General features: G+C 40.1%; 2 protein-coding genes across 2 annotated transcripts in view; one reads left to right on the top strand and one right to left on the bottom strand.

The window, feature by feature from the left end:
* Nucleotides 1-17,796, bottom strand: part of prkcaa (protein kinase C, alpha, a) — a 76,276-nt gene extending 58,480 nt beyond the window's left edge. The window contains exons 1-2 of the mRNA XM_088301858.1: nucleotides 17,433-17,796; nucleotides 15,672-15,703 (exon numbers count right to left, since the gene is read on the bottom strand). Coding sequence (XP_088157984.1) covers nucleotides 15,672-15,703; nucleotides 17,433-17,599 — 199 coding nt within the window. The 5' untranslated portion in view covers nucleotides 17,600-17,796. The remainder of the gene's footprint in view (nucleotides 1-15,671; nucleotides 15,704-17,432) is intronic.
* Nucleotides 17,797-19,423: 1,627 nt separating this feature from the next.
* On the top strand, nucleotides 19,424-22,559 carry LOC148332436 (beta-2-glycoprotein 1-like). The gene is made up of 8 exons (XM_088303078.1): nucleotides 19,424-19,563; nucleotides 19,660-19,836; nucleotides 20,414-20,510; nucleotides 20,975-21,051; nucleotides 21,522-21,710; nucleotides 21,802-21,981; nucleotides 22,095-22,292; nucleotides 22,445-22,559. Exons 1-8 carry the CDS (start codon nucleotides 19,467-19,469, stop codon nucleotides 22,507-22,509), a joined length of 1,080 nt encoding a protein of 359 aa, XP_088159204.1. The 5' UTR covers nucleotides 19,424-19,466; the 3' UTR covers nucleotides 22,510-22,559.
* The last annotated feature ends 209 nt before the right edge of the window (nucleotides 22,560-22,768 follow it).

Here is a 22,768-nt window from a genome sequence, read left to right as displayed (position 1 = left end):
TTCAAATCTGCTTCAAGAATCAGTTGTAGTATTTTTGGACTCCAGCAGATGGCACTCTCTGTTCAACATTGGACCGAAAGCACACTGACTTGCTATTTTTTTTTTAAATCTTTATTTAAACCAACAGTGCCATCTACAGGACTCAAAAATGCAACAAGTGGTTCATGAAGCTAATTTGAAGCTTCATTTTCCCACCATTAGCTGTAATCAGTCCGAAGAATGCACACGCTCACACCGAGACAACAAGTGACACTCAACAAAATTAAGTACAATCTGAAAAATGCAATTGCCTTACGAGGCACGATGGCATTGTTTCGCAATCATGAGGTCACCAATAGCAAACGCACATACAGACCCAAACCCATATTACCTGTCCTGTTAAACACCTCATAACAAGTCGTACAAAAGTGAAGCACTCAAGAGCCTTCGCTCAGTGTCGTTGTGGTGGTCAAAGGGGGGCGAGAGGAGAGAGAGGAACAAGGAGATCGATGAGGGTGACGTGGCTAAAATTACAGCTCCGTGAGAAGGTGACGAATGACCGCATGCTGGCTCTCACCTCGCCTGAAATGGGGTCGTCTGGCAGAGCCCACTATTGACTCATGTCTCCTCCGCTGCTTCATGTTAATGTGATTTGCCATTTTCTATACTTTATCTTCATCTTTCAACTCACGTGTCTATCGTCATTTGTCAACCGCAACAAACTGCGTGGAATAAGAACGGCAAAGGAAACTTGATTTGATTCTTTCACTTATCAATTTATGCCACGCAGCTGTCAGCAGGTGGCAGACTGAACAACAATATAGGGATGTGTGTATTATACATAGTCGTTCATAGTCAACATACGGAGCAAAATTAAATTTAACAGTCAATGGCAATTAATAAGGCGACTGAATGCAAATTGATACTACTAATTTGGGAACAAACTAAACTAAACAAACTAATAACCTCATAACTATTAATGATGTATTAATGACGTAATAATTATATATATATATATATATATATATGAAAGAACCTATTAAATATGTTGTGATTCTATGATTTATTTTTTTTTTTAAGTGTTTCTCTCAAACTATGATCTTGCCACTGAAAAAATGCATTGTCTTAGTCGATGTACAATAGACGTTCACATGCCAGCCGCATAAGCGTACACACAAACTAGAAAGCAACATCATCAAACCACCACCCTGAGGAAATTTCCCCGACTAAATGACATTAACATACACAATGCTGAGGTATTTTCACACACATCCCAGAAGGCAAAATAAATTGAATAAATAAATAAATAAATAAATAAATAAATAAATAAAGCCAAATCCTATGCTATGGTTCCGAAAAATTCACTGCAACGAAGATGAGTGTCCAGCATAAGCGAGTCAAAGAGAGATTGCGGCCAGCACGTTTGTGACTGTAACGTCGACACCCATTAGCAATGAGAGCAACTAAGATGAATGTGTGTTTTATGTTTACATTGAGTGTAATCGCTGACGCGGCAGCCCAATGAAACAGAGAGCGAGGCCAGCGGGGGAAATTAATGCATGAGAAAAGCGAAAGGGGTGTTTGGCGGGAAGGAATTAGTCACATGTAATTTCATGATGTACAATATTGGAAACCTGAGCAGGCACTTTTTGACCACACGCTAAATCTACACCCCAGATTCTATTTTCTCCATTCATGTATTGTTATCCAGCCTTCAAATAGAATTCAAACATGCTTTACTTGCTGAAACTGCACATAGAGGCAAAGAAAGTGTCGGCATCATCTGAATTTATCTGCATGCAGACAAAAAGAAAGTTAATGTTCACAAGCGCCCCTGCTCAAGACGCTGTCTCCAGGCCAAGCAGCAAAGGAAATGTTTGTTTTGACGATTAAGCTCTGTAGTAGCTGGCCGCTGGCCATCACATACAAAAAGGGGTTTATTTGACAACTGGAAAGAATTATACACTGGCTCCACACGTTAATAATGTGGGATATTTGTTGTCATTGATTAAACAGTAGACCGTTCTATTAAAACTACGGGAGAAGAAATTGGAAGAACATATCAAATTTGACAGCAAGTATGACAGCTTCCACATCTCCAGGAAGATTTTAACGTGTATGCTTTTGTCTTTGTCCAGAAAAAAAAAAAACTTCAGAGAGGATATGGTGGCTGTTCTAAGTCAATCCAAAAAAATAATGAAACAAAAATGCAATTAAAATCTTACTTACTAGTTCCCCTCACACAGTTCAGTATTTAAAAATAAAATCGAATGAGCGCAATCCTTACTGTTGAAATGCTAAATCTGAGCAAATTCTTAAGTACGAAAGAGCAGCGTGGTTGGAAGACAAAGGTGTCAAAATGAATCAATCACCAACTAACAGATTATCAAATTAATCGGCAACAATTTTCAGATTGTTAATATAATGGACGGGCATCAAGTCCGGGATGAACCTCGTCTCTTACCCAAGGTCATCTTGGATAGGCTCCATTTTACCTGCAACTCTAATGAGGGTAAGCGATATGGAAAATGGGTGGAAGTGGATGGATGGAGGCTGTAATTAAATAAGGCCTGGGTTAGAAAAATATAATGCTCTAAATGCCATATATCCCTTGATTTGGATCCGCCCCAAAACGTAATGGGTACTTCCTTGATCGGTGGCCCACTTTCACACTCTTGCACTTGAAACTTGGCAGACACAAATTGCTGACATCATAAGCTCTTTTGGCTACAGTAAAAAAAAAAAAAAAAGTAATATTTTACAACTAACATCAATTCCAGTGAAGTTGGGATATTGTGTAAATTTTCAAATTATTTTCAACCTATATTTAATTGAATAGACAACATGGGCAGGAAATTTAATGTTTAATGTTTTTGTTAATTTTATTATTTTGAATTTGGTGCACACAACATGTGCTGGGGCAACAAAATACTCGCTGCTAAAAAGTAACAACAAAAAAAAAACTGCTTGGAACATTCCACAGGTTATTATTATTATTGATTATTATACGCATCTTCGATAGGCTTAGTAATTGACTAGTAAGGTTTTGCAAACGACTGCATGAGCAAATAGTCAACAGATGAATAACCTGGTTTCTCAACAAACAAGAGCAAGGAATTTATTTAGGGGTGTCATCATCTACGGTCGATAATATCAATAGATTCAGGAAATTTGGAGAACTATTATCATGTAAGCGGCAAGGCTGAAAAACAACATTGAATGGCCGTGACCTTTGATCCCTCAGGTAGCACTGCATTGAAAAGCAGCGCCATCCTTGTAGCGTGGCTCAGGAACACTTGAGAAATCCACTGTCAGTTGACACAGTTCATCGCTACCTCTACAAATGCAAGCTAGAGTGGAATGCAAACGCAAAAAGCAAAAAGCATATACTTCATTTTTGGTGATTCTGCATGAATTATAAAATATTATTCAAGTCAATATCTGTAACAAGCAAGCTGCACAAAAAATTGTTGCCGAAAAATGTGACTAATCGCAAATAAGCATAGAAATCAAATGTGATTAATTAGTAAAATAAAAAAAAAATCATTTGACAGCATGATTATACACGCTTTGATTTATTTTATATTTAAGTGATCTTTGATGTTCAAAAATGAGACGCGAAAGTAAAAAGTGATGTATTTGCATGGAATACGGTGGTCATATTGGTGTTTGCTTCGCTCCCTGAACAACCTTTGTTCAGGTCACAACAATGCACGCATTTTGTTTTAATCCTCACAAATGGGGATTAAATCCAGAGATTACACAGTCATGCAGAATTTAAACATAAATGATTTTAGGCCTTGTCCTCTTTGTGCACGGCAGCAAGCAAAAGGGTTATAATCGTTTGGGATTGACAGACTTGTATTCTTTTTTTACTTTCCCAATTGCATATGTATGAAGTATGCAACACAAGAGATTTACATTATTGATACAGTGAGGGATCAATTTGGCATAATCCAAATATTGTGGCTTTAACAATGTTGACAAACTGCAAAGGAGATGCTGACAATAATCCGAGTATAATGCATAGACAACAATCCTCGTTTCCTCTAATGGCATTCAGCAATGCAACCATAAAAATTATCACTCTGGACCAAGTAGAGGTTATTCAAATTTAGCCCCCGGGCATGTCGACACCTTGTACTAACTACTTCAATTTCGCTTGGTTTTTGCTCTGACTGGCAGACAACCTACGGACAATGTAACCGTGCTCTCACTGTGAGATTTTTTTTTTTGTCTGTGCGTGTGTGTGCATGCATTCCTTTAAGGTCAATTAAATATTTTGTCTTGGATTAAAGTGCACTTTGCGAAAAACACAGCAGGATTAAGCAGGCATTTGCCGTTATTTATTTATTTTATGTACATTTGTGTGCTTTTCTAAAGTCTGGCAGGATCATCTCGTGGTTAACAACCTTTCTACTTGTAAATTTGACTGAACGTAAGCGAAAAATATACTCTGAAAGGACAAGCACAGGTAGATCGATTTTGCTCGATTTATGTAACCACTGAAGTGTTTTGCTGTTCTTTTTCACATTTCCACCCTCATTTCAGTTCAAAGTTATGTCGATTAAACTTGGAACAAAAGTATAGGAATATGATGTAACTGCAAACTTCCAGCAAAGCACTTAGGATGTATGGCAACTTCAAGGTGAAGTTGTCAAGCACTGCAAGTCCTTCTTGACAAATCCAACTTGAACACAGAGAAATGGAAACACTTTTACTTTTTGATTTGAGTCTGAACATTCTCCGGCTAATGCACTTAAATGTAAATGAAATCAAGCCCCCACAGATTACAAAAGATTAGCAATGACTTTACTGTATCATTCGGCTAGCTTTAACTCAAAAAACGTGGATCACGATGCATCAAATTAAATGAGAAAAGGGGTCAATGTGCCGCCGATGCCAAAAAGGCAATCAAGGTGGCATATGACGAGATTTATCATCTTATCAATGACAACCAGGAGGAGTGGACAGACATAAAAAAAAAAAATCAATGCCTAACTGCTACGAGGAGAACAACCCATTCCAGGCCAAACAGGAGTAGGCACATCCTCACATTTAGGGGAGCACATGATAGCTTGTTCATTTCCAATTTATAAATGCCTATTGCAGAAGGTCCAATGACGTTTTGTTGAGACAGGTGAAGCGAAAATTGCAAGAGTCAAGTAAGGAGACGAGGGAATTAACAATCAGTTGAAGTTCAGAATGGGATGATGTGTTTGTCAAATTGCGCAGCCTGATCGAATAGGACCCCAAATGTTTCTCAAGATGGGATGGCCATTTTTAGAAAGTGACACTTTTAGGTGACAACATATCAGGAACAACAATTAACACCTCACTTTTCTCCACAATCATTTGAAGTCAGTAGTGGGTAACCCAGACCTCTTTGCAGTCAAGCCTAAATCAAGTCGAAATAATCTGTCCAGGTCACCGGTTTGCATCCATCCATCCATCCATCCATTATCTGCCGCTTATGCGGGGTCGGGTCACGGAAGCAGCATCTTCAGCAGGGAAGCCCAGACTTCACTATTCACAGCCACGTCTTCTAGCTCTTCCGAAGGGATCCCCAGGCGTTCCCCGGCCAGCCGGGAGACATAGTCTCTCCAGCGTGTCCTGGGTCGTCCTCGGCGCCTCCTGCTGGTGGGACATGTCCAGAACACCTCACCAGGGAGGCACCTCATCTGGTTCGTCTTAGCGGAGAGAAGACCGAGCTTCTCACCCTATCTCTAAGGGAGAACCCGGACACCCTGAGGAGGAAACTCATTTCGGCCGCTTGTAACCGAGATCTTGTTCTTTTAGTCGTGCTTGTGACAATCGGTGACTTGGGGCAGGATCTCTTCCCCCGACCCGGAGAGGGCACTCCACCCTTTTCCGACTGAGAACCATGGTCCCAGTTTTGGAGGTGCTGATCTTCATCCCAACTGTTTCACACTCGGTTGCAAACCGCTACAGTGAGAGTTGTAGATCACGGCTTGAAAAAGAGAACACATCATTTGCCAAAAAGCAGAGATGCAATACCGAGGCCACCAAACCGGACACCCTCATTGCCTTGGCAAATTCTGTCCATGAAAGTTTGTATAACGGTCCACATCTGAAACTGATAGTGCCTGTTCCATTTGCTCTGCTTGTTGTTTTTCTTGGAGCCCCTACATTAGATAATACCATTATCACATCAAAACTCTGGCAATTAAATGCAGATTAGACTGTAATTCAGAGTCTGGTGCATTAGTCTTTGCTCCATCACCGAGCTATCTAACACACCTCTAATGCATTCAGACAGCAATATCCCGCTCTAATCCTTGGTAATGTTCAGCGCTGCACCTCACCAGGGATTAAGTGAGCCCTCTCACTTTTAAAAGCATTCTGATCCCAACCAAAAGCGAGGTACACCTTTCAGAGGTGCCGGTTAGAGCAAGAGCTCAATGTAGTATTTTTCCTCCCTTGGGCATCGACCTGACGACAACATGCAAATCCAGGTCAAATCTTTTCCACAGAGGTTTGTCATGGTTGCTAACATCTGCTGCAAACATTGACCTCGGACAAACCACCTTTGCGTTAAGTCAGCGTAGCCTTCAAAACAGCAACAGGGGAAATCCATGTACATGCGCATCTTGCATCAATACAATTAATGGAATTGAGTTTTTCACTGCAACATTCTGCTCCCTTAATGATCCAATTAAGATACCCTTCAGGCTCTTTCACCACTTTATTGGGTAAAATTATGCAAGATACTGAAGGAGAGCTCTTGTATGACGCTGTCAGTTCAATCGCAACGAAGATAATTCACTTTGCACGATTCTATTACACCACTGCGTGTAATTGCAGAAGAAGGCAAGAGTGTTACTTCACAAGTTGCAGAAAAGGCATCCCTGGAAGTGTGTGTGATGCACGTGTGTGTTTGTTAACGTGTAACAGCAGGATGGCCAACATACTGTGCACAAAGGCTTAGCGACTTAGCTGATGACGACGGAGCCCGATTAAAACTTGATATCATCTGGAATGTTAAGTATTAATAGTCATACTAATGCACGGGTCGTTGGGGGCAACTGATACTCGCAATATGGTACTTTTTCTTCAGAATATTGTCTAACCATGCATACATTTTCTTACGTACTGCTGGGTCATGGGGAGGCTACAAGACAAGCCACGAGATTGAGGGCACTTATCACCAGTCAATCACAAAGGTCAATGGTGTGCCCATGTCATTTCTTCTTTATGCTAATCGTGTCATAAGGTAGTGCGGGGTCTGATATTAACAGCGGCGCGATGGCCTGGAGCCACCACGTAACTGCGTTGGGGGTCACCTGAAGTTCACTGATGCTGGACAAACTGGGCTACTCTGTAAATTTTAGAAATAAAAGCGACAAAATCAACAGGTTCTTAACTGTTTTTTATAGTGCTCTCAAGCGATAAAATTTTTGTAACTAATTAATCGCCCAAAAAAATTCTGTTATTAATCGCGATTAATCGCATTTTTTCTACGAATATTCTTCGTGAAGCTTTTAAAAGGTATTTACTTTAATAATATCTTGGCATTAATGCAAAATGACCAAATGTGAAGTATATTTTAAATCAAAGACTCTTCGAATAGCTTTCTTTGATCGTTGAATACGATCTAAATGGAATAATCTTTACAGGAATTTTTCTTAGAAACAATTCTCAAAACGTATACAATCCATTTAGTTTTAAGCACCACAGGCCAGCAGTGTTGATTTGCAAGGCCCAGTGGTAACTTGTTCTTGAGATGATGTGCTAAAGATGTACACCTAATATGGTACAGTGTTTGAATTTGAATTTGCAAGAAATGCAAATTAAATTTTTGAACTAAATAAAACTGAGTTAATCACATGAATTTTTTTAAAATTAATTTCGCTTTCATTTTGACAGCCCTAGTTTTTAAATCTAATATTCAGTCTTAGAACCAAGATTCAAAGTCCAAGCCTCAGGATTATGAGGCCTCCATTGTCAAACCAAATAAAGGACCTCCTATCTGCACAGGCAGCTGCGCTTCTGACAATTTGCTATCTAACAGACCACAAGGACATTCATATGACAGCAGGAACATGGCCATCCCCTCACTTGACTTCTTACTCAGCTGTGTGTCCTGCACTGAAAGCCTCTCATCAAACAGTGAGACGGACATCATGATATGGCCATTCCAGTCTCAGCCTGAAGACAAGTGAGTGCGTATCAAAGTGTGGCGCGGGTTTCCGTAGAGACTCAAGAGGTGATCAAATACAAAATCAGCAAGCGTGACATGGAGCAAATACCACTGTGCCATTTAAAAGTGTACTTAGGCACACATAAACTCACCCTGTGAGCACATAGTCCAAGTAGGCGGGCAAATATGACGTAAACAATACGCATTTCTCTCAAATTGCACATTGAGAACTGAGGTGATGAATAATGCAGTTGCCGTGATGGCTTAGTCTCTTCTTAATGCGGCTGAATTGATTAGTGAGGAACAGGAAGGGAGACGTGAGAGGCTTTCGGGGAAATCCAAACTGCACGACAAATTTGGTAAGGTCGCTCCTGGTTGGAAGAGTTTTATTCAAGCACACTCTTAATTGTTTTATTTTAAATCATTATATGGATGTTTGAAGATATAATGTACAACAGCGGTGGCAAACTCATTTTTGTGGACGGGCCACTTCATAGTTCTGGTTTCCCTCAGAGGGCCGTGAATCCATATAAATGTATGATCGCCTTACATTATCACATACGCACAACAAATGGATGGAAAGCCAGTTTTGAAATCAGAAGGCAGTCAGTAATTGTTTGTTCAACAATTCCTCAATTTATTTTAAAAGGTGAGGACTGACAAAAAAATAAATGGCAATATCTCGTATCTCGATTTTGTTAAAAGTGAAGAAAATGTGCTAGGAGCACATGATTTGCCTTTAACGGGCCACATAAAAGGAGGTTGCGGGCCAGATCTGGCCCTTAGGCCTTGAGTTTGACACCAATGCTGCACAGGCTTCAATGACATAAAAAACCGTAAATACCGTATTTTTACGGCCATAAGACGCACGGCATCAAAGGGCGCAACACCAGTTGAGGGTGCTATATCCGTATTTAATGCATATACCAGGCGCGCCGCACTACAAGGCGCTAGCTCAGCTGCTCGCGTTAACTGATGCCAGCTCACCAGGACTCAAACCCCTAAGGAATCGTTGCTAGAGGTATCACCCCGTTTCAATGACAGATGTCATGAAACTATTAGGAATCACTGCCAATAATACTGACTCTAACCAATAAAAGGTGCCTTGGCAATAGTCTACTAGACAAGGTCAGGGGAGGGACTTGACTGGTCACCACACTCCTTAGAGTCACGGTTTCAAATCAAAACCAAAAAAAAAAACTCAGCATACAAGCAAACAATGAAACAAAGAAATAAGATTAACACAAAACATGCATCTCTCATGCCATCTATATACCCAAAAGAAATAAAAATAACACAAAAAGATTATAGCAATGGCTTCTTGGGAGCCACTCAGCCTTAGCCAATCGCATGGCTGTTTAGAGAGATGTGCTGTTGTGCTTTGGGCTTTTTGCAGTCTGTTGTCTAAACCTAGGACGTTTCTTGCTTGCAATAACATAAATGATAATACAGACTACAACATTGTGGACAGCTGCCCTTTTGTCCAGCTTTCTCCTACACCATCTCCCAAACACCATAGTCACATAATGTATAAGTCACGGTCAAGCATAGATGACACAGACTTGGTCCAGCAGGGTGTGCTAACATGCACTCCTAACAGCCCAATGAGTAAAAGGGTTGATGGTCGCGAGTGATGCTTAGTCCATATAATGGGCGCGTCGCTTTACAAGGCGCTTTGTTTGTTTTGGGGAAGATTAGGGACTTTCAAGAGCGCCCTATGGTATGTCTTTAATGAACCAAATTAATATGGTGTCACAATTAATTCCCCTGACAATCAATTGTGTAGTCCACCTTTCGCCCAAAGTTAGCTGGGATAGGATCCAGCTTCCTGAACAGGATAAGCGGTATCAAAAATGGATGGATGACGTTTTCAAAGCCCTTACATTGACACTTTTTTTCCTGGGTTTTGTAAAAGAAAATGTATTTGTTTTATTATTATTTACATCCAAAAGTGGAACTTCACAAAATCTCCCTGGCAATTTAAATTTACTCTTATTTTATTCTTAGAGCACTTTCACAACAACCACAGTTGTGACTAAGTGCTGTATACAAAACATCAAAGACAATAAACTGAATAATATATTCTTTTCACGCATACAAAGGCTCCCTTATTGGCATCTGGCACGCAGAAGTTGCAGAGTTTTAGTCCTTCTTGTTACACGTGTGAGAAGCTGTTCGTAGATGAGAGAACAGGCAAGCAAAGGTCATCAGAATTTGAATCTAAAAGTGCTCTAGTGTTAGTTTAGAAGCAATGCTACAATTAGGAGCATCTTTTGCAGTTAAAACCTGTAAAGTAATTTTCATTAATTATTAACACTGAACATTAAGTGTTTATAAAGAAGCAGTTTTTGAAGGAAGGAGCACACCTTAAATTCAACTTGCAGAGCTTTAGGAAGGCATGTTGTATGAAAGCCCCAACATAGTCACACAATGGCCATTTAAAAAAATAAAATAAAAAAAGTCTGTCCCAGTAAACAGAGCTGCCACTATGCACAGCAACGTCCCCCCCCCCCTTTGAGGGACAGAGGAGCAACTTTAAATATAGCTTCTGTTGATCTCGGCCTCCTTCTCTCGCTCTCTTGTAAACGCGCACACGTGCAAATGTGCAAATGTACATTTGCATTGCGATGCTCTGCTTTGCGAGTCTTATGTCTTGATGCCGAAGTGAAGCAAGCAGTTTGAAGATCTTAACTCCAGCAACTCTGTCATGTTATGTTCCTCCCAAAAAAGCACATACGAACGCCAACTTGACCACAAGTGCTCATATCCGAAGTTTAACCGTAAAGTGATTAAGAGATCTAACAAAGGGGGAAAGTGAAGCGAGTCAGAGAAAATGCACAAAGTGACGCTAGGGGCTTCAAACAACTGTCAACGTTGTTTCACTGTGGGTGTCACAGACCATACAAGCAGCATGGATTCAAAGGGCCAAATAATTATTCAAGATTTGTTGGCAGCAACTGCGAGGATGGGAAAAGGATGATCAAGCTGCGGCTTTAGGTGGCATTTAAATGTTATTACTTCATATTTCATCTAATAAATTCATTAACAACACAATTTATTTATATTTATATATATATATATATATATATATATATATTAAAAAATATTTTTTAAATTATATATATATAAATGTGTATATATATTAAACATGGTGAAGCTACATTTAGTTGTTACGCCGCACACAAATATTCTGTCAACGGCTTCTGTTGCATTATCAAGCTCTTCCTGTGTTTGCGTGTTTTCTCCAGGTACCCTGGCTTCTTCCCACATTCCAAAAACCGGTATGTTCGGTTCATTAAAGACTAGATTGCCCTTTGGAGTGAACGTGAGTGTGAATGGTTGTAAAGTGGGAATAGCGTCTAGCTCACTGGTAATTTGGAAAATGATGGATGAATAAAGTGTGCCCTATCAAAAGGTTAAACAGACCCAAATTCAATTACCCCAAATGCCTTTGTAACACCTGTGGAATTTTCAGCAGCTTTTTCAATCGTCGATATGATTTAGACTTCATGCATTTCATTTTATGAGCGAGAAATATCACGTGTAATGATTTGGAAAGATTTAATTTAATAAAGTGGAGAAAATGAGCAATAGTAAAATCACAATGTAAAATAAGTGCTTGGCCCTGCAAACTACTTAAGGAATACAAAAGTTTTTTCTTTATTTCGGAGATGCAGCTTAAGATGACAAGTCAACAAACATATGGAAACATTGCTCAGACTCTTTAGAATGATATCTTGCAATAAACACCATTTGCAAAGTTTGTGCAAGCACTTCAGCCGACCAGTTATTGTTGCTTTAAGGACGGCGGCCGCCAGACAACTACGGTAGCACTACTTCACATCTAGATAAGAATGTTTCGTTGAATCTAAATAAAAACAGGCCGAGGGAGAGAACTACTGGAAGCAACACCGGGGCCAAGGCTTTGAAACTTGACTCGGCAGAAGTAGCCAACAGTTGATGGACAGATTGTTCACAGATTGTTCAGGCAGATAACATCTAGACACGTTGTTACCACGTTTCATTGCGAGTGTCTTGTTCAGTGCACGCTTCAGCGTAAGCAATAGCAGGTGTTATGAACCATAACTATTTCAATAGGCTCGTTTCCATGTACGGTGTCAAGTTCTTAGTAGTAGCCTTTTCTGCACCACTTGTCCTTATTAAAGTCACTCATGATTGTACCTTGTAATCTAACGTCAGTTGGACTCGTTTGATTACACGTTGTCTTGGGCATGGGTGTGTTTTCGTTTATAAATCAATTCTAGGCTACATTCCAGAGTAACTTCCTTCTTTGTTGAACGAGATGGATATCTAACTGGTTTTGGAATTTGGGATGTACCCAGAGTGCCTAAAGAGATTAAGCCCAGACAGTGAGGCACAGGTGCTTATAGGGCTGTGCAATTAATTGAAATTCAATTACGATTATGATTATTCCAATCAACGATTAAAAAATTGGTATAAAACATTGTTAAAATAGTATTTCTTTTACAATGTCTAATACGACAGTGAGTATACTTGAGTTCAAAATATGGGCGTTAATTTAATTGTTTATTTAAATGTTACAACAGTGCTATGGCATATTATAAGTGTGCAGCAAGTAAACTCCTCTTTGTTTATACAAGGAAATCATATTGAAATTTACACAGTTGGACCTTTTTTATTTTTTTTTTTAACATCAAATAAATGTTGTGTGTCTTACTATTGTTTCAATTTTTTTTTTTTTTTTGTCCCAAAAAAAATTGTTTGAATAATCGTGATTTCATCCGTTTCCCCATAATTAAGCAGTCCTGGTTGTTTACCACAAAATCAACTCTTAGGATTATTTTTTTTTTTTTGGAGCAAGTTGATTGCCTAGATAGAAGAAAAAAATCTAATTATTTTCAATTTTTAATTTAGGGTACTAGGTTTAGAAATGTGTCTTATAATCAACCATTAATTGATCGATAGCAAATGTCATTTGTGTGGGAATTGATTCAAATCTGGAATTAGTTGAGGTTGTACTACTCGTCTGCAACAATCAAATGACCTTGGTCTCAACAAGTTCAAAGGCTGAAGAGAAATATGATGGGAGGTTGAGCACCATCAATTCATTAAAAATTGTGGGAAAAATATTAATTCGTCATTAATCCAACCTGTTTTTCCTCAAATAAGTTTTAATCAAACGATCATCCCTTGTAGATTTCCCCATTGTGGTACGATGAAGTTTATTTTGTTTTGACTTTTTCCAGGAGTAAACTGAAGCTCCCGAATCTCAAGTGATAAATACCCTATCTTTCACGTATATTTGTTCAATAATTTATAATTCACACAACTCAGTCAAAACGGATTTATTTTGTGAGGGGGGGCAAAAAGGAAACTTATCAAAATGTCCTGCTTTGCTTTTAACACTGCGACCACAAACGTGACGTAACGTGGCACAATCCCTATTTTTAGCAAAAGGACATTTACGGGATGAAAATGAAATGTCAATCCTGTTACAGAAATGTCACCCTCCCGTTTATCACCTTGTCATTTTTCGAGCAGTGACCGAGAGACCGCCTGGCGCTGCTGGACCACCGGACCGCCATTTTATAAGAGCGCCTCAGCCTTCATCATTTATGGCTAAACAGATCTTACAAAGTGAGGACCTTTCCGCCATTTCAAAGTTGCAGCGGAAACGATCGCCTCTTGATAAGGGGGTTATTATTTATTCAACATGTCTGGAGAGGGGATTTATGAAAAGTGAAAAAGAAGTGGGCAGTTGAGATTTATTTTTCTATCCTTGGCTTGTTCTTAATCAGCAGACACTATTAATAAAACCAAGATTTCCAGGTTAAGTAAAAAAAAAAAAAAGTCTTGAGCGAAATGAAATTTCTCTCATTTTGTGGTCGTGAAAGCAGTATTTTTCTTTCTTAATCTTATCTGGATTTGGACTTGAACTTCGATCCGGACCTCGTGCACTCGGACTTGACTTGGAATCGGACTTTTGCGACTCAAACCTGACACGACTGACACTTAAGACTTCATGATGCTTCCTTCTGTTTATTGGAATGATGTGTTTGGAATGTGTCACATTCGCTGACACTCTCAGAAGAAAAGCTCCCAATTACTCAGGTCAAATATCTGGCAAGGTGTTTATCTTTACGTCTCCAACAGAGGTGGGCGTCATGTCTGAACCAGTTTGGTATGAACGACCCCCCCCCCACTCCCCGAATAATCCTGCCTGCTTTGCACCTGCTTCATGTGAACTCAGACAAGCAGGCATTTAGGAAGCTAGCAATGTTGCAAAAATGCAACAACGAATGCCCGGCGTTGACAATGATTGGGCGAATGGGAGCTCTGATTGGAATGCGGCGTTCACATCATGCAAATGAGCGATTTGTGGCCACAAATGGATGCCATAAGCATGAGTCTATGTACTGAAACTGAGCATGGTTGGAATCAAAAACTAGTGTGAGGTGTTTGTGGTACAAGGAAGGTCAAGTGCCACCAATACTTTTCATTTTGGAAAACAAATGAATGGGTTAAACGAAAATATCAGTAACAAATCAATAATTGTTGAATTTTTTGAGGATTTATTTAATCCAATGATTTTAAATGATTTTGATTGGCAGGCACTTGTTTAGATAAGGTTGACAGTTGACTTTGCATGTCAGAGCACAAACCAAACATGAAGTCTAAAGATCTTCTGTGTAAACTAAAGCATGCAACAATGCTGTGTGGCGCCGTCAGGTGTGATGTGAAGCAATGGTGGCAAAAAAATCATCATTTTGCTGGCGAAAGAAGACGTAACACACATGGATAACTTGCCCCGAAATACAAAATAATTTGCATACAATTCCTGAAATACGGATATTTGTTTTGTTAGTTGTATTAGTGGGAAAAACACTGTATTTTTTTTACCCCCCCCCCCCCCTCCCCTCCCACAAAAAGAAATCTCAACAAAAAAAAATCAATTTTTCATATGGTCAAAACAAACATCAAATGTGTATCCCTAGCACAAATATGACAATCTGAGACACCAATGAAGGCAATACTTAGTGATCGCACTTTGAGGGGGGAAAAAAACGCCGTCATTGGCTCCAATCAGACTCACATCTGAGGATGTAGAAGTACAAAAAAGGGACTCCATTCTGCTGGATGAGCATCTCAGACAAGCATCGCTGCTGGCATGTCTCGCTAGTTCATTATTCCTCAAATTGTATCAGTGTGTTGCGCCTTTTCTGCTCCACTTCCTGCAAAATTCAGTTCTGGCCATACAACAACAAGCTGGAAACAATGTTGACTGAGGCTCACATTCTTCCGACCACATGTTTCGTGTTTGTAGGAACAATAAACACTATCTAGGTTGTATGAAAACAAAAGTTCCGTGCCTGCAGAACCGCAAGCTCAATATGAGGTGGGTGAAATATTGTCAACATTTTTCTGAACGCTATCCCAAATTTGTTTAGTTACTTTATACATGACCACTTATTCAACCACACAAACCACTGGGCATAATCCACTTTACATGTGCACGCGCGCGCACACACAAATAAACAATTTGGTTTACCTTGGCACTGAAATCCTTGTTTTCCAAAGCCCCTGTGGAAGCAAAAAAAAAAAAGTTTTCACTAACACAATCAGCAAGTAATTTTTCTTTAATCAGAACAATTGGTATTATTATGTATGGGTCAAAAAATGTGCATGATGTGAAACAAATAATCTTGAGACGTTTGCTGGCTTTCTTTTAAAACTAAAGCTAACCTAGCCTTACATACTCCAGCAAGCATTCACCACCAGACTACAAAGTCCAGGGATTCCACTGTACACACATTCGGCATTCTTTCAGTCTAGAATGCTTTTTCATGCAGAGAACTGGTGCAGTGTGATTCCTGCTAAAAAGTCCAGTCTGCTTAGCTGCAGTGTGTTACGTGAGTGAGTCCCTCCCAGAAAACAAAGTGGACTTTCCCAGCTCCTATTGATACAATGGGTAACCCTCCGTAACCGCAGGACGTGTTTGGCTCTCTGGACTACGGACTAAGGAGTGCCGTTAGGCAATGCACATGCCATGCTGTAAAACTGTCATGGTCATAAACTGCAAGCACTAAAGGCCATGAGCTCATACTAGCACCTGCAACAGAGGATGATTGTGAACATGGGTGGAAAACCTCTGAGGTTGAACACGACCTGTTAGGAAAGACTGGTCCATTTCTTTACATTTAGGAGAGAAAATAATCAAGCAGGAAATAAAGATGACTATATTGTACATTTATACTAATATGCGGAAACATAAAAATGCTCCGATACTACCACACCAATACCACTTCCGTAGTCTGTCATGTACCTTGCGGGAAGGAGCTATGTCAGCTAAGGGAATATTTATGTCACTTAAAAGTCTACTATTACTACGTATGATTTGTGCCACGTCACCCTGTAATATAGAGAACGACAAATGCAGCAACTTCCAAAACGTGAAAAATGTGAGGAAAGTGAAGCCTTTAGGATGTGAGGCTCACATCACATCAACATTTACAAGAGCTCAATTTCCACTGTGCATCCCGTATTTAATTTGTTATTGATGTATACTTGCTGTCACTTTAGCCAGGTGCGACAGAAGCCAAGACCGAATTCCACTTCCTATAAGTTGTATTTTCAGTTCCATGGTTGGCATCACACTTTTTCATCTTTACCCTAACAAAATAATAATAAAACCCTGGAATAAATTAAAACAGTCACCTTCGTTTGATCTAGCTGAGTGGACAAAGACAGCCCCTGTACTTTAGCACAGGGTATTTCTTTTTTCATATTTTCTTCACACACACTATTAAACATGAAAATGTTTCCAATGTAGCAGTCTTCTACAGAATCCCCCTCCATTGTGACCGTAACAACGGAAAAACTGGAAAAACTCTGCAAGGGCACTCTAGGACTTTCAAAAATGCGCATCAGCTTTGGCAGGAAACATTGCAGGAAATGATGTCTGAAATGCTAAATTATTTTATTTTTTTGAGTCCAAATCAAACAGGGAACTTCCCCATTGGAAAACAAACTGCACATGCAGGCAACGTTTACACATTCTGAGGGCTTGAAATAGGAAAATAAACAACACGGCCCATCCCATATGGCTCGGGGATCCCTGAGGAAGTCTACTTTTTGACAGCTCAGTCGACAGGCTGGTGAGATTTGCAGGATCAGGTGGCTAAAAGTTGCAAAGAGGAGTTGCGTAAGATCATGGAGGAAGAATCGTGGGCGCAAAGTTGCAATCCAATATGCAACAGGCTGCATGCGTGGAGGTGGCCGGGGAGGGTGGAGGCGGAGACGGATGGCTTACCAGATGAAGTCCGTGCAGTGGCTGCAGAAAGTCGGCTGCTTGAAGAACCTGGCTGTAAACTTGTGGTTCTTCACTTCGTGGACGTTTTTCTGTCTCAGGGCGCCTTTGCGAGCGAACCTATTCGCCACGTCCTCGGTGGACTTCTCGTTTAAACTTGTATCGGCCATGTTGAACGCAAGCAAGCTCCCTGTCGCGGTGTTCCGGGTGTCGTGTCGTGCTCGGAGCTGAATCGGGAGCGAGCAGAGAGACACGATGTGGACTTGGAGAGAGCGAGTGAGTGAGGGCTTTCCCCGTTTGTGGCTGCCACTGGGCTCCGCCGCTGTCAGCTCCGAGCGCCGTCAAGTCAGCCACGGCCGAATATAAACACTACATCCGGTATTGCCTTCAAATTAAAAGTGATTCAATTTCTGCCACTGCGCCGTGAAGCACAGCCTGCCCAATGCATGAATTTAGCCAACTATTCTGGAAGCCCCGCGACGTGACCATTTTATTTTATTGTTTGACTTTGTTTTTTGGGAGTGCTTCATCCCTTGGAATGTTGTGTAAATCAACCCCAGCCCTCTCCATTATTGTAACACTGCTGCTTCACAGTAGGGGTATGATTGATCAATAATCAGTATTATTGGCAGCGGGCCCCATAATCCAATTTCAGGTCATGGGGCCCCATCGAGGCTTAGGCTGGCTGGCTCTGACTGGAAGCGCTACCTTGGCAACAATGCATGCTCCTTATCTCACAGAATTACAATATACACAAAGTGACGCTTATTATTGGCTTCCAAAAAATAATGAGCCTATTTTGTAAAAAGTATCGTGTAAAAGGTTTATGATCACTTTTCAAATGGAGGGAATAAAGTAAAACTTCATATATAAGCCTGCCTGGAAAATGTATTTGAGGACCATGACAAAGTCTTATGATACAGAGGGCGTTAAATGGGGGCGATTGCAAAGCTGTGGATTCATGACGCATGACTTTTATTTTGAAGACAAACATCCTGGGTTTTGTGTGTCAACGGCATAAACACTTCGAGTGTAGTGTGGTTTCTTTCTACCTGTTGTCATGCGACTCAGTAGTCGTTAGGACGCGGTTACGGGCAAGCCCTGGGAATGCTGTATGAGGGCGCCATCGTGTGGAAAACAAGAGAATTACATTGTTTTTACGTGTAGCCGGATGGACGTCTGATTTTGGGCGAAAGGTAGACTTCACCATGCATGTTAGGTTTATACGAACACTCTAAATTGTCCCTAGGTATGAGTGTGAGCATGGTTGTCTTTGTGTGCCCTGCGATTGGCTGGCAACTCATCCAGCATCCCCGTGAGGATAAGCGGTTTAGACACTGGACGGATGGATTATATTATGGATTATATATATTATTAAGTTTTTCGGAAACAGTTATTTTGAATATTGACTACCTTTCCACCTATAATATGGGCCAAAAACGCACTAAAATCTCTTGAAATCTAACAATTTGGCAGTTAATGTCCCATAATTAAAATGATTAAAATCAACATCATAAATATAGGATTTTATATTTACTTAATAACTGTGTAACAGTGTTGCAGCAAAAGGGGAAGCCCACTGTCACAGCTTCCAGTAACACAGATTTCAGTTTATTGCTGTTTTCTTTCTGCCAGGGTCACTGGTGGTCGAAGTACACGTACAGATGACAAAATATTGGAGCGTGTCAGTGAGATTTTTGTGTCCATTCTTAAAGAGACTTCACAATACCCATTTTAGTTCAATCCAAATGTGGGGAGTGGGATCAATTTGTTCAACACCAAAGTCCTCTAAGCACTTTCCCCACCCCAATCTCTTCCCACAAGGTTGGAAGCATTTCCAATTTCTTTGTAAGGTGATGTGATGAATTTAAACTGTTACAATGTTGCTTCTTGGTGTCGTGTATATCAAAACCAAATGATCTTCTGTCAGCAACTCGTGTCCTTCTCTTATCTGTTTACATTTGGAGAAGCACAAACAGCAGTGACAAAGTCAACACACATGACAGAAAGTGTACTGGTCACCACAGGAAAGAGGCCATGAATTTCTGCACTTTTCTCCTCAGGTTGGAATATATTCTCAATGTTTGGCTCCTTGGCACATTTTCTACGCTTGCGACAGTACAAGAAAACAACGGTATTTATATTTTGATGTTTTTTTGGGGGGTGGGGGGACGCAGGAGCATTGCCCCCCTCTAGAATATGCTCACTAATTGTGTGTTTTTCCTTGCAGTATGTTTAATGCCTGAACTGGGCGCCAACATTGAAGCAGTAGAGCAGCAGAACCATTTGAGGCCCGGCGCAGAGTTAGCGCTGTCTTGTAAATTGGGATACACGTCCATTTTGGGTCCACGTAAGATTGTATGCGGTGAAAACGGAAAGTGGACTGAAACCAAATTAATGTGCATTGGTGGGTGTCAGTTAAATGTTATTGAATGAGACTGCAAATATACACACTTCATAGACGTTTTCTTTTTCTGCAACGCACCGTCAATCTAGGCAAGACATTACCTGAGTCTTGGTTACATCACTGAATATTGGGCGTTTGTTCTTGTATTTGTGTTAATTAATGGTGATATTAAAGAGTATAAATTGAAGGTAGTAGACATGATCATCGTGTTATTTTTAAGATATGAAATTTTGTGGATATTCTTAAATTGAATCAAGTTGTCCTTAAAACTTGTTCCGAATCATCAGACACTTTATTAGGTACACTTTGTTTCAAATATTCAGCTGTATCCACATTTAAAAATATGATACATCATTATGTCCTTTGTGTAAGAACTATTCAGTCAATTGGCTAGTTTTTATACAATACCAAAAAAAAAAAGTAACCATTTTCTTAAAAAAAAAGTCTGTGTGAACATGCTGATTTCAGTTACATGAGATTGATTTCCGACGCAATGTTTTTGCATTAATCATTGAATGATGATGCTAACTGCATGCTGTATGTCGACTCTCTACTATAATACTGTTCTATCTTGTAGAGAAGCGTTGTCCTCATCCTCACTCTCTGTCCAATGGAAATCTGTACTTTGAGGACACGGTGTACCAGAGTACGATCAACTATACCTGTCACGAGGGGTAAATTGAGAATTTCTTGTTACATTCCAATGAAGGACGTGTTATAAATGACGCCAGTAGCCTCACGGGTTTGTTGATGTGCATTCATTCATGCCCCAAATGCTTTTACAGTGAATTCAATGGAACCTCCAAAGTTAACCGAACTGGTGATGCATGAGAGATATGACCAGGGCAAATGATTTTTTTCCCCCCAGAGGTTAGCCCAGAATTTAGAGGGAGCAGCCAGTTAATCAATTTACACTATAGACAGTAAACTGAAGCAATCAATATACAGTAAGCCGATGAAACCTGCTCAACCGGTTAGCCCAGTTTGCAATGGATCAGTCGGGATACGTAAAGTATGGTCAGAATCACTTCAAGCCTTGCAGATTCGATTGTGTCTGTTGTGGCTTATTTATATAGTATTTGGCATCCAATCGGAAAAAAAAAAACATTTTAACGTATTATGTGTTTTCTTTCCATAGGTACACCCTCGTTGGAGCCCAAAATGCTCAATGCCAAGCTAATGGAACATGGAGCGCATCAGTACCAAAGTGCAAACGTAGAGAGTCCGCCACTTCCTTCCTTCTTCCTTAATTTCCTTCAAATTTAGAAACACAGCAAAATAATCCATTAAAGGGGAAGTCAACCCAAAACCATTTCTTTACAAGACTATGTTCCATGCAGCCCCACTTGTCAAAACACGGCATTCTTATTAATACTGCGTTTGTGGAATATGAGTTAAGCAGTAAAATCACCTGTTTTTAGCCATGTCAATTGGCGGCCATTTTGTCACTTCCGTTGACTGGAAATTACATCACAGTTGCTCAGGGAGCAGATATTTACCAATCATGGCTCAGCTTCACAAAACAGGTGAGGCGTGGTTGGTTGCTACCATAGCCCTGAGCAAAGGTGATGAAATTTTCAAAATGGCCACCTTTTGTGAACAATTCATACTCATACCAATATTTTTTACATTAATTGATACATATAGCATTTACAGTTACAGTATATGTTCTCTTTGATTTTCAGCTGTGTCTTGTGGTCTTGCTCCAATCCCAAAGTTTGGTCTCATCAGTTATAACAAGAAGATAAGTGGAAACACGACGTATTTTGGCACCCATGGGAAATATAAATGTCTGCGCCCTTACGCCCTCTTTGGAAACGCGTATGCAGAGTGCATGGCAAACGGCAAGTGGACCAAGACACCCGAATGTCGAGGTATAGGAAGTGCCATGAGCAGATAAACTTAATATTGGTGTAAAGCATATTTCATTCTCAAGCTTAATCTATGGTATCCAAAATCTTCCAGTGGTTACGTGCCCTCCACCAGAGAACATTTTCAATGGCTACATGTCCAGCAACGACCAGAGACGTTACGACTACATGGAGACGGTGCAGTATGGCTGCAATGGTGACTATAAGCTTGATGGAAGCTTCCAAATTGAGTGTCAGAAGAATGGAGAATGGTCTGAAAAACCAGCTTGTAAAGGTAGACTTTAAATAGTCCATTGAAGCAAATGTGAATGTAAATGGTTGTTTTTCTGCATGTGCCCAAAGTGATTTATTGTCTCCTGCTGTGTTTGTCATTTCTGGGACCCACAGCTCCTTGTAGCATTGGCATAGGAAGAGGAAGAATATCATACAAAGAAAAAAAACTCTGGATTGGAGACCTCCAGCCAAACAAAGTCTTCCATAATGACGTTGTGTCAGTCTACTGTTTAGACAAGGTCAACAATTGTGGCTATGCTGTGCAAACTCAGTGCATCGATGGAAAGCTCAAAATCCCTGAATGCTATGAAGGTAATGCATAGGCATACTGAATATATTAATTGCCCACACAAATGGTTGTTCAAATGCAATAGAACTACATTGAGAAACAATACTGAGAACATCTCAACAGCTACCCAAACCTTTTGTCTATTGTCTAACCAATTCTTTCTGTTTCTTTTTAGAGCCAAGCGGAATTGATTATACCTTTCATTCTGGTTCACTTCCTTCAGAAATAGAACAATGCTGAGGCACTAGCAGATTCATTCTTTCATGGTGATTATTACATCACTGTAATTCCACGGCATCGAAAAATAAAGCACACCTTGAGACTTAATATGTGTGTGATTCGTAATCTGTGTGTGATGTCCTCTGTAGAAGATTTTTAAAATTAACTATATTTAGTGAAATAAAAATAACACTCAAAGGTGTGTTGTGGTCAAACAAGTAGGCATTTCAAATTGTTTTTGGACTTTGTGTCCGGTGGGCCAAACAGGAAAAGGATCGTC

This window comes from Idiotropiscis lumnitzeri, chromosome 8 (assembly GCF_059441095.1).
Source record: "Idiotropiscis lumnitzeri isolate Australia: NSW breed Sydney's pygmy pipehorse chromosome 8, RoL_Ilum_1.0, whole genome shotgun sequence".
Lineage (NCBI taxonomy): Eukaryota > Metazoa > Chordata > Actinopteri > Syngnathiformes > Syngnathidae > Idiotropiscis > Idiotropiscis lumnitzeri.
The sequence above is the reverse complement of the archived record's forward strand: the minus strand, read 5'-3'. Positions and strand labels throughout refer to the sequence as shown.

Bases quoted from the DNA above. Each gene is read 5' to 3' on its own strand.
- LOC148332436 (XM_088303078.1), top strand. From the start codon at position 19,467: ATGAATTTCTGCACTTTTCTCCTCAGGTTGGAATATATTCTCAATGTT. The intron at 21,711-21,801 runs GTATAGGAAGTG...AAAATCTTCCAG, and splicing joins CAAGACACCCGAATGTCGAG to TGGTTACGTGCCCTCCACCA. The intron at 21,982-22,094 runs GTAGACTTTAAA...TGGGACCCACAG, and splicing joins TGAAAAACCAGCTTGTAAAG to CTCCTTGTAGCATTGGCATA.